At 50.5% G+C, this 12,068-nt stretch overlaps 1 protein-coding gene across 3 annotated transcripts in view; it reads right to left on the reverse strand.

Annotated features, from left to right (window-relative positions):
* Positions 1 to 12,068, reverse strand: part of SMAD6 (SMAD family member 6) — a 77,281-nt gene that overhangs the window by 62,267 nt on the left and 2,946 nt on the right. Inside the window, exons 2-4 of one of the 3 annotated variants that reach the window (XM_006050227.4) lie at positions 5,283 to 5,339; positions 3,021 to 3,116; positions 1,498 to 1,575 (exon numbers count right to left, since the gene is read on the reverse strand). In XM_006050227.4, coding sequence (XP_006050289.1) covers positions 1,498 to 1,575; positions 3,021 to 3,116; positions 5,283 to 5,339 — 231 coding nt within the window. The remainder of the gene's footprint in view (positions 1 to 1,497; positions 1,576 to 3,020; positions 3,117 to 5,282; positions 5,340 to 12,068) is intronic. The other 2 variants (XM_006050228.4, XM_025296276.3) reach the window with 2 other exon arrangements.

The raw sequence follows: 12,068 nt of genomic DNA on the forward strand, positions 1-12,068 counted from the left end.
GGGAAAAGAAGGGATTAAAACAACAACTGCTTGTGCTGCTCTAGTTAGGTTTTTCAGGGCAAGACATTTTAAGAAGTAGGGTCAAAAGGCAGGGGTGAAGACAAAGCGGCCCAGTCAGAGGGGCCACCAGAGACCAGAAGGCAAGTGGGGCCCAGAAGACCCGGGCCGCAGTACCAGCTGTGTCATGAGCCCCTCTGTGCCCATGGGCAAGTCACTTCCTGCTCTGGCTTCCAGTTTCCCTGCCTTCCAAATAGACACACTCGTGTGCTCTCCCGCGGTTGTGACAGAACATGGAATGGATGCGGAAGGGCTCTGGACATAGGAACTGAGCAAGCAGCCCTGAGCAGCCAACATCAAGACACCCTTCAGTCAAGGACAGAGTACATGAGCAATGACAGAAGTCCGTGGAATATGTTCATTGGAGGTACATCCAGTCTTTACAGAGAAGTGGGGGACAGAGCCGTGGTCAGGAGCACAGAGGCACGGTGGCAGATAGCTCTGCTCCTGTGTGACCTGGACAAGTCACTTTCCTACTGTTGTGAGTTGATGATCATAAAAGGGCCTGAGTACAGGATGTGGCCCAAAGTAAACACTCAATAAATAGCTACGATGGCTGTTGTTGCCATTATGACATGGGGGTGGGGTCAGGGAAGGATGGTTCAGATGCAGACAGAGGCCTTCTTGCAGAGATCCAGCCATGCCCGCTCTGGAAGCATCTCCAGCCCAATGGGCTGTCACTCAACGCAGCAGACAGCTGTCCTCACAGTGCCCCCTACACACCCTGCTCCCAAAGGGCCCCACAGACCTCGACACCTGAGTCCCTCCTGGGCCTTGAAACCCCTGGCTCACCACTAACCTGTCATTTCTCAAGGAAAGCTTGATCTACGTCTTCCCCAGAATGGGAAAGACCCTATGGCCAACACTTAAATGCTGGGGGTGGGAGGAGGCTCTACAGCAGAGTTCTCCCTACTTCCTAGCCCAGCATCCACTGCCCAGAGATAGACATGGAAACCACAACCTCTGGAAAACTCCTCACTGCTCAGACTTCATGAATGTTCTACCCACTCCACTTTCCCCCCTTCTGACCCTTCACATCAGTCCTTCCCTAGAGGTGGGGATAAGAGAAACCTACAAAGACAATGAAAACAAACACATCCATTTTGCTGCCTCTCGGCAGCTGGGGGAAAGGATCCCTTCAAAATCGGGATGGAGAGGTGGGCTGGGTTTTTATCATTTCCACAAGAGACAACTGGTTAAAGCATGGATTGCCAGACACTGGACAGGTTCTCACCCGTAGGCCCCATTCATACAGACTGTTCTTCACCCCAAGAACACCAGTGATGAACACATTGGCAGTCTTCTCCTTGAGGGGTAGGAGGCCCAGGGAAAAGAAAAGGCGGAGGGACAACAACAAGACCTCCATCAGGCCCCTGCCACCGGACCCCCTCCTGTAAATTCAACATAACAGTAACATGCAAGGAAAAAAGAAATGCCAACCTGAGAATTCACCCGGAGCTGTGATGAGGGAGTTGGTGGCCTCTGTTTCAGTGTAAGACAATGTGGAATCAGATAGATCTGCAGGAGGGAAGAGAAAGAACTTAGTTGGCTGTGGGGTGTTCCTCTTATTTCTCAAGCATGCATGTGTGTGTGTGTGCGTGCGTGCGTGCACATGTGGGCATGCGGGTGCTTGCAAAGGGCAGCCTGTGCCTCACAACTTTCTGCTGCCACTCCCCGTCCCACGATCGCACGAGACCAGGCCAGCCAACCCTGGAACTCTTGTGGAAAATGCTGACTGCTGCAGCCCTGGCACCTGAAAAAGTTTCAATTGCTCTGACCACAGAAATAACCCAAGTTCAGGGGACCAAGCAAGTAGGAACTTGGAGCCTCCTTGGGTAAGGTTAAATTAAGCCCCTAAACAATTCATAGCTGCTGTACTTAATTACAACCATTAAAATTCTTGAAGCTGTTCCTTCTTGCTTCCTTCCTTCCTTCCTTCCTTCCTTCCTCCCGCTGGAGCTGGGGAAACTCTGTTTTAACAAGTTACCAGCCATCCTCACTCTGTCCCGCTTACACCCCTCTAATTAAGGGCTCAAGCATTTGTCCCAGATTAACTGTTTTCTCTCTCCCTTCCCCCACTCTCTCACATCCAAACCTGCTTGCTCCTAGAGGAACTTTCAACGTCTGGACTGTTTTTTTTTTCTTTTTTCAAGGCATTCATTTGTTGTTTAAGTAGTTTTAAGGACCTCATACGGCGCACACTATTTGTTTTCCCTTATCTGCAGTGCAATTTAGATTGGAGATGGGAAATTCTTTTGCATGTTTTCTCCTGAACACTGAGCTGCTAGTGGGACAAGCCGGTGCCTTTCGGGACAGGCTGACTTGGGAAGTTTTTCCTGGGCCTGCGCCTCTGCCACCAGCAATGGGGTGTTGTCTCTGTTAAGGGACAGGTCTGTCCAGGAGTCAGAAAGCATGCTCCTCCTGGAAGGCCTGAGCATCTTTTATCTTCTCACCCAGCACAGTGTGGCTCAGCTGGTCCCACTGGCTCAGGAGAGCCACTCCAAGCTGGGGAAACCCTGAGACAAAAACCGTTAGCCTAGGCCCTCGCGAGCTAGAATTCCATTCGATCCTGTAGGAATTTTTTTCCTTTTACCACATGGCTTGGGGAGCGGGAAGATGAAACATTAACCAATTTGGCTTTTCTCTATTTTTTTTTTTTCCCTTTTTCTTTTCCCACTTGCCAGATGCTGACTGGGTGTTCTGGGTTTTATTTTGTTTTTTGGTTTCATGTGATCACAGCAGCTTAGAAGTGAACTGACTTTTTGTTTATGAAAAACTAACAATGCAAGGAAAAGAAAATAATACAAAAAATAACTCAGACTATTTACCAGGGCCTGAGAAAGTTATCTGCTGGTCAAACAGGTTTGGAGGAAAATAGGGACAGATGGAAAATCTCTTTTAAAAAAAGATAATAACCTTAATGCCTAAGTAGGAACCTCGTAAAACAATTTTGCTTTTCATACCTAATCTTCCCAAAGTGTTCAGTCCCCAAGTCTCGTTGCCACTTCTTGTCTGAAGCAGTAACATCCCAGGCTGTAACCCTGTTTCTTCGTGGAGCGCTGTGGAGCCAACACAGCCAGCTTTGTGAACTTGCCAGGGGTTGGGTGATGGGTGTTTTCCATCCCTTGCAGCTACAAGTCCTTGCCATGCACTCTCCAACCCCTCGCATCTGGTGCTTCTAGTGAGGCCCTCCAAGGCCGCCATAGGAAAAGAACACTCCCCGCCTCGGTCACTGCTCAAGTCCCAGGGAAGAACCCCATTTGGAAGCTGGAGCCCAGGGTTCGAGTCCCACCTCCACTCTTAGTCAAATCAGGGGTCACCAGCTTTGCTTGCCAGGGGCCCAAAGTGAGTATTTTCAGCTTTGTGAGCCATACAGTCTCCACTGAAACTCTCCACCTCTGCTGTGGTCCTGAGGCAGCAGCCACAGACAACACGGCCGGCTTCCAGCAGAACACCGTTAGGGATGCTGAAATGTGAATTTCATATAGCTTTCACATGCCACAGAGTCTTCTGCTTTGGGTGGGTTTTTGTTTTTTTGGTTTTTTTTGTATTTTTTTTAAACCATTTTAAAAAGTAAAAACCATTCTCAGCTCATGAGCCACACACAAATGGTGGACTGTCGTCTTCTGACTCCTGAGCACCAGCAAACGTCACTTCCTCTTTCTCCATCTCAGTGGTCCCATTTGTAAATTAACAGGGACACCTGTTCATCTTCAAATGGTCACTCTACCTTGCTGGACAGGGTCCTGATTTTTTGTGGCTTTATCACCAGCTGACCCACGATTCCTCAGAGAAATGATCCTCGACACTCAAACTCAGGTGCTACATTTACTAAGAACATTTGAGGGTTTTGGTTTTTCTTTCCCCCCATCTTTTGAATTAGGGATCTTCTAAGCAACTAGTACAGTTATGTTAACTCAGAAAATGCTGAGACAGGCCCGGGAGGGAAGGGTGGGGTACCGCTGAGCTGAACAGGGGCTACTGTGGGTTTGTGCCTCAGCCCCACTGCTTATCAGCTGGGCAGCCTTTCCAGCCCCTCAGCCTGATTAGCTATTTGTCAAGTGACAGGCTACCCCCAGATGACCTTTCCAGTTCCTCAGAGAACTAAATCAAGCTCCTCCATCCACGAGATGACCATACTTCAGGAAAAGCAATGAGGAAGTTGCCACCGTTAAGGCACTGACTCATACCCGATCCTGGGACAGCCTCTGTCGTCCTAAACGGAGGAGGACCAACTCCCAAAGGGAACCAGTGGGCACTTCTGTCTCCACAGTGGGGGGGCCTGGAAGGAAAACTGGACTGGATGCCTGCAAGTTTATGACACTCAGAAGTGACCTCCCAGATGGTGCTGACACACGCTACCGGGAAGAGGCCTTTACCAAAAACAAAACAAAACCCACTTTTTGTGGTCACTGGTGGAATGTGTTAGCAACACTGCCACGCCATCTGACTTTTAAAGCTCAGGTCTCATGGAGCTGCCTGGGTCACCAAGTCGCTCTCCCGGTGCTACTAAGGCCATACTCACTCACCCCACACAAGGATTCTCCACTGGAGGAACCAGGAGGGCCAGAAAACAAGCCATCTCTACTTTTAAAACCATATGCATCTTCCCCAGCATACGGGCTAAGCATTCAGCCCCAAGGCTTTACAGAAAACATGTCCTACCTCTGAATGGGACCTGCCAACAATGACATTACCACTGAGGGGTACCCTCCATGCTTGAGTGTACCAAGACACTTGCTTTCTAAACTTTTCAACTGTTCTTTCTCCCCAGGTGAATTTCTTGGCTTAATAAAGCTGGGGGGTGGGGGTGGGGAATGACACATACAGCTCCTTTCGACAGTGACTTCATGCTCAGCCTATCTGTCATGGTGCTAATTAATACACATCAAAGGAGAACCACCTAAGGCTGGGAGAGAAGGAGAGGAAAAGAGACAGAAACCCTAAGCCACCTCCAATGAGATGCTGAAGTCAAAACCCATTCATCTCCCACAGGCTCATGTTTAAAGGTCACAGAGAGGTTAATGATGAGCGAGGAATTTCTAGATGTAAATAGCCCGCTGCAGAGGCTGGGTCGGCTCTGGCCCAACTGGGAGTGTTTGTAAAACTTCACCCACCCCATTTCAAAGGCAACCAGGCTGGGGATCCCTTCCTCCCCTTGCACTGAGGCAGGGGAGCCTGGGATGGACACACCTCCCCCAGGGTCGGAAGGAAGACACACTTACCCAGTGGCTTGTACTCGTCGCGAGGAGACAGCCGAGAGTAGGGCGGTGGCGGTGATTCTGGAAGACAGGAGTCAATGTGTCATTGCTGGGAGGAGAAAGCTCACACAGAGGGGTTCTACGTGTTTTTGATGATTGATTTCCTCAAATAATAAACCCAGCTCCCAGGAAATCAGCACCTCTGCTGCCCAAATCCCCTGGAACAGCACAGGGAAAGCCACAGTCTTAGGCCACAAACCTGGGCTCAATGCCCACTCTATCACCTTTGGCTGTGTGACAGCTGGCAAGCCACCTTCCCTCTCTGAGCCTGTTTCCTCAGCTCTAAAATGGGGAAAATAATCAGAGAGACTCCCTAGGTTTGCCAGGAGGACAAAAGCAAATACAGTACGTAAAATGCTCAAGACAGTTCTTGGAACTGCAGAAAAATATGTAGACAAACAGCAGCTATTATTATTATAATGAGAGAAACACGGGTACAGGTAAAATCAGAGCTAGGCTGCTCAGTTAAATCTGAATTTTGGATACACATGGCATACACTTTTAGTATAAGTATGCCCCCTGCAATATCTGGGACATACTTATGCTAAAATAGTACGTGTTGTTTACCTGAAACTCAAATTTAACTGGGCATTCTGTGTTTTCCTTTGCTAAGTGTGGTAACTCTAGCCAAAACTGGGTGAGTGCAGAGGCCCACAGAGACACGGAAGCTCACTCACAAACAAGCTACACGAGAGCAAACGTCCTTCAGGGCGAGGCGGGCACGACTGGCTAGGACCCAAAAAGCCAAACCCAGCTCCCCAGATGGGAGACCATACCCCAGTCACCGCTAGCTCTCGGCCTCAGTCTCCCCCTCTGTAAAGAGAAGGGGCAGAGCACAGCCTCCACGGCTGCCCACCTCAGCCTCTGTGTGATTCCTTATTGTCTATGGCATTTTTCTTTGGGTTTCCTTTCATTTGCCTAAAATACTTGTCCTTAAAAACATATACTTTGTCTTCAGAAGAATTCCTTAGCCTCTTGCTTTCTGGGAAGTAACAATTTGCTAAACTAAGTAACAATTTGCATGAATGAAATGACCCTTCATTTTCTGTAAATGAAACTAAACACCATCAAATCGCAAACTAAAACAAACTCTCAGTGGTAGTAAAGCAGTAATAACTATTATTAGGCAGGTATCAGGAATGACACAGGGGTAATAAGTGTTTTTCGCAATTATAATAAGGCACAATTAGTTGTAGGAGCAGGCAGCTTCACCTCTTCCCCAACCCGGCTTTTCCAGCTAGAAATGACTTCAACAAAGTCCAGAAACAGGGAATCTTTTGTGGACTGGATTGGGGAGAAGGAAACTGAATCATGGATTAGCCACTGGGAGCGAAGCAAACATTCGCTGAATGCCTACCCTGTGTCTCTCTCTGTGCTGGCGCCTCTCCGTTTCATTCACTGTATTTCATTCCTTTGGACCTTAGGTACAGAGTGGTTACTCATGCTCATTGGGTGCCTACTTTCATTTCATCCTTTCTCAAAAATAAAGATGACCATTATCATCCCCATTTCACAGATGAGAAAACTGACTTTTCCAGTGCCTCCCCAGCCAATCATGGTGGAGCTGGGATCAGAGCCCAGGCCTGCCTCTATTCTACACTCCAATGAGACAGGCAATCAAGAAGCACCCTGTTGGGACTTCCTTGGCAGTCCAGTAGTTAAGACTTTGCCTTCCAATGCAGGGGGGCGTAGGGTCAGTTCTTGGTTGGGTAGCCAAGATCCCACATGCTTCGTGGCCAAAAAACCAAAACACAAGAGAGAAACAATAGTGTAACAAATTCATAAAAGATTTAAAATGGTCCATGTTAAAAAAAAAAAAAAAAGCAGCACTCAGTCTTCCACTCCTTCATCCCAGCTGGGTCTGGTACATCCCATGCACAGAAAGCATTCAGGATAATGTGGACAGAGACAACAGTGATAAGGTTAATGGTAAAGCTGGAGGGAGAAAGAGGACATACAGGGCCAAAAGGGTCACCCAAGGGAGACCTCACACAAGACTCAGGGAGAGGAACTGCTTCCATCAGTAGGAGCCCCCTTATCCACCAACCTTGGAAGAGCTAAAGACCAGACTCAAGTGAGGACTAGACTCTCAGAACAAGAAGCAAAACACAGGAAGGGCTAGAGACCCATGGGGAAAGAGAACTGAAGCCAGTGCTCCACTGTACAGAGGAGAAGGCTGAGGTCTGAATAGAAGTGACTCCCTCAGAGTCTGACAGGGAGCTGGTGCAGAGGCAGAACCAGAGGCCAGGTTTCCTGACCCCCAGCCTCATGCCCTTCCCACCACTCCCCACTAACTTATCAGGAGGCCTCCGACTCCTGTGTCAGGGTTCCTCTTGCAAACACCTGATTGGCTGAGGCCCAGGCTGCACATGGTCAGGAAGTCTGGACATCTGCCCCGAGATCTGTCCCCAAAAGTGAAATCTGGCAGCAATGGGCTGTGCTGGCTGGAGTCAAGCCACTGTAATCAACCCCAGCATCTCTTCCAGTGGCTGTAACCTGGGACCTGGAAAGGGGAAGAGGGATTCAAGAAGATCCCCCCTCACGGAAGCCACTTAGGCCTTGAGTTACGATACCACCCACAGACACACCTGGGCTGGGGGCATCTAACACATGGGTGAAGCAGAAAGCAAGTCCACAGACCTGGGAATTGCAAAGCTTTCAGGAGGGACTTTACCAGCACCCCCATCCTCCTCCGTTCTAGCAAAACCATCTGCACAGAGACTGGAAGCACATCACTAACTTCCATCCTAGGCAAGTAAAAAAGAGACTCCACCCCCAAGACACCGGGATTCAGAATATCAGAGGTTCCTCCCAACTCAACTTCTTAACTGATGGGGCAAGTGGGGTAGAGGCAGGTAAAGGGCCCATCCAAGGCCACACAGGAAGGCCGACGTTATTCTACTTCAACTAAACAAAGGCAAAGGCCAGTTCAGGACCAACACCAAGCTACTTAAAAAAAAAAAAACAGTTATCATTCACACACCCTAAGATCCACTCTTTTAAAATAAACAATTCAGTGGTTCTTAGTACATTCAGAGTTGTAAGACCAATACCACCACCTAATTACAGAACACTTTCATCACCCCAAAAGGAACCCTGCCCCATTCGCAGTCATTCATTCCTCCCAATCCCTAAACCTCAGGCAACCACAAATCTACTTTTTATTCTCATGGGTTTGCCTATTCTGGATATTTCACACCAAAGGCTTCCTATAACATGAGGACTTTTGTATCTGGCTTCCTTCATCTAACATACTGGTTTCCAGGCTCAACCATGCTGTCCTCTCATACTTCACTCTTATTTATGGCTGAATACTATTCCACTAGATGGCTATACCACAATTTGTTTATCCATCTGTGAGCCAATGGACATTAGGTTGTTTCCACTTTTTGGCTCTTAGGGAATAAATGCTGCTATACACAAATCTCTCACTGGCACCTCCAACACATCGACCCTCCCAGCATGGATCTGGGAGGATGGAGCCCCAGGTCAAGAACTCAGGTGGGACAGAAGGTCCGAAGAGGAAGTATAAGGTGCCTCCAGGCCCTCTGTCCACACTCCCCTCTTAGAAGCTACCTTAGCACTTAGAAAATTTGTGCTGATTTCCGAATAATAACTTTTGTGCTCTAAACTTTAAGGGGAGCGCTCTTAGGGCTCTACAGGCCCCTTGGAAAGAAATGATCATGGGCGGGAGGGAGGGAGGAAGTGGAGGAGGGGAGAGAGCGAAAGAGATCAGAAACTCCAGCCTCTGCAGACAGCCAGCCTCAGACATTAACTTCAGGAATCTCCTCCAACTTCCTTCAGAAGTGAGAGCAGTCAGCCAGGGGCCGAGTGTATCAGAAGGCTAACACTCAGCCCAGTTCAGGTCAGCTCGGCTCAGCCCAGACAAGCCTCTGGTTAGCCCCCAGGGGGTACTGAGCCTTTGGGATCTAGACCCCAATTGCAAAGCCAGAAGAGTTCACAGCCTCTCCCACTGCCTGGTAAGGTTTCAACTGGAGACGTTACCTTCCACCCCATCTGTGCAGCCTAGCATCTTCTTAGGAAAGGTTCATGTGCCTCCCTTGGCCTCCCAGTTTTCACCCTCCGGAGGAGTGGCCTCCCGGGTGCCTGTCCCCTCCACCCCCAGAACCTGAGGGATCAACCCCAAGCCCTGGGGTGGGAGATGCCGAAAAGAAGCTCTTGGCGCTTTAAGGCCGGCAGAGCCTAATTGCCCAGATTCCCCCGGCAGCCAGATAAACAGCGCAGCCGGCTGGCGCCAGCAAGAGGCAAACTGCACATTATCACCCCTTCCTCACCTCCAAGGAGGAGCTCCGAGGAGCAGGGCGGGCAGGCCGAGGGGCCGCCAGAGGGGCGGGGCGGGGGCTTGGAAGCCCAACTTGAAATTGATCTCATTTCAAAGGGATAATGCCAGGCCAAATAAAAGGAAAACTTTCTAGCCCATTCTAATTCCTATAGTCCTGGCCTGGGAACCCTGTGTTTTCCTAGGCGGCCTCCTCCAGTTGTTCAGAAGTTCTCTCCCTAACTCTGTCTCTTTCCCTGGCGCAATTTGGATAATAGTAATTTACTGAATATAATTACAGAAAAAAAAAAGTGGTGAAGCAAAGAGCAGGAGATTTATTCCAAAGTTAATGGATACTTTCGGGAGAAAGGAGCTCTATAAACACAGGTTAGAACTGTGATTAAAGTATTTCTCCACATTTCCGTCCACATAGGCACCAAGCTCAGCGAACTGGCTTTTCCTGGGACAGAAAGATACACCAGAAGGAGGGAAAGCCAGGGCTTGAGTCCCATGGGAACAGGAAGCCCAGGGCACAGCTAGGTATGGGGGACCCCACTTTCTGAGACAAGCATGAGGGAGAGGGCAGGCCTGTGTAAACTGGAATCCGCCCATCGACCTTAGGGATGCTGTTCGCCCCCTGGCTTTACAGATGAGAAAAGAGGCCCAAAGAAAACTGGTCCCAATGCCCCAAAGCAAGCTGAAGGATGGAGCAGCAGGGAGCCACACTGCCCAGAGAGGGACCGCCTGTCACTAGGGATCCCTCTGCTAGGGGGCACTGGGGTGCGGGTGGGTGTCCCTCAGTTGGCCTGCTGCGTATTCCAGCCTACTTTCTGTGTGTCTGCTGTGTGTGTGGATCTGTCAGTCTGTCTGCCTGCGCCGGTGCCCCAGCCTTCTCCCCCAGGGGCCTGGAAGGAGCAGTCTCCTTATCAGGACGCGCACGGCTGAGCTCCAGCTATGCACCCGCCCAGCTCAGGGAGTCAGGCTGGCGGCCAGGAGGCGGGGGTGGGGTGGGCAGCAAAGAGCACGGTACCGCCCCCCCGCGCCCCACCCCCCGCCAGACCCCCAGTTCTCAGTCCTGGTGGCCTAAGCCATCAGGCAGAGGATGAAGCAAAAGGGTCAATCTGGTGCCTATAGGACACTCTTCCCAGACCACCAGTGCTCTCAAATGCCCCTGGAGTGGCTTGAATGGGGGTGGGGGGTGGGCCGGGTGCAGTGCTGAGCTAGTGAAGAAGCCGGAGAACAGGCACAGCTCCTGCAACAGCGCCTCCTTCTGGGACAAGGAGAGGAGTCCAGTGCCAATGCTGAGTCTGGAACTTGATGTTGAGAATTTTCTAAAGCCAACCCCACTGACCCACAGGGAGACAGAGAGGGGAGATTACTCCCCCTCCAAGGTCAAGTTGTCATACTGGCAGGACAGAGCCTAGGACCAGGTCTGTGGGTCAGAACCATTCCACTGCAGTTTGCCCTTTAACTTAAAACTGCTCAAGTTCAACAGATTCAAACCAAGACCCAAGTTGACTTATCCAAAAAGTATGGGCAGGGTGGGTCCTGCCTGTCTCCAATCTCTTCATCCCATCTCTTCCCACCCACGCACTTGAACTTGCTTGGCACCTTAACTCTCAGCAGGCCCCCTCCTCCTTCCCTTCAACACTCATCTCCCTTTACCACCCATCCTGCAAGGCTCCTAGAGGTGCTCCTGTTACATGCACACCCCAGACGCCCGGCCTGGCCCTACTTCCCCCATCTCTGTCCCATCTCTCCTCCGACCCCTACCCAAAGATTCTGTTTCTTGAGGGCATGGATCCTACTCATATTTCCACTCTCCCCACTACATCACCCAACGTGGTCCCTGGCACAGAGTAAGTGCTCAACAAATATCCCCTAGCAGACTGACATGGTGAGAAAGAAAATGCCCAGCGGGGCCTTCTGAAAGAGCAGAGGGAACCCCACATATTCTCTCCCACTGAAAAAAAAGGGACCAGGAACAGGGCAACCACAATTAGGTCCTACTCCTCAGGGGCAGGGAGGAGTCAGAGAGGAAGAGTGGGAAAATCCACTTCCAGGGGAAGCAGTCAGAGAGGAACAAGGAACACAAAGGCCCGCAGTGGGCCACAGATAAGGGACTGACCAAGCCCCTGACAATCCGGCCTGGAATGACCATACGGGGAGCAGGCAATCAGATCAACGCTGCCTCTCCCCAGCCCGCTTCAGGGCTCTCTCTTCAGGAACCACCGCTGAAGCACCGTCCTTCCCCTCCAGCCACCACCCCAGACATAAACAAGACACCTGGGACACATCCATGCTTCTAGCCCCGCCCTTCCCTTCCACACTGGGAGTCAGGAGACCTGTGTGATCTGACCCTGTTAAATGCCCCCAGGCTGGGTGTTGTCTCTGCCCAGAAGGGCCAGACTGGAAGAACTCAGGGCCTGCCCAGACCCAACACCCCTGCAGAGCACCCCTCTCCCCCCCAC

This window comes from Bubalus bubalis, chromosome 11, assembly GCF_019923935.1.
Source record: "Bubalus bubalis isolate 160015118507 breed Murrah chromosome 11, NDDB_SH_1, whole genome shotgun sequence".
NCBI classification, from domain to species: Eukaryota; Metazoa; Chordata; class Mammalia; order Artiodactyla; family Bovidae; genus Bubalus; species Bubalus bubalis.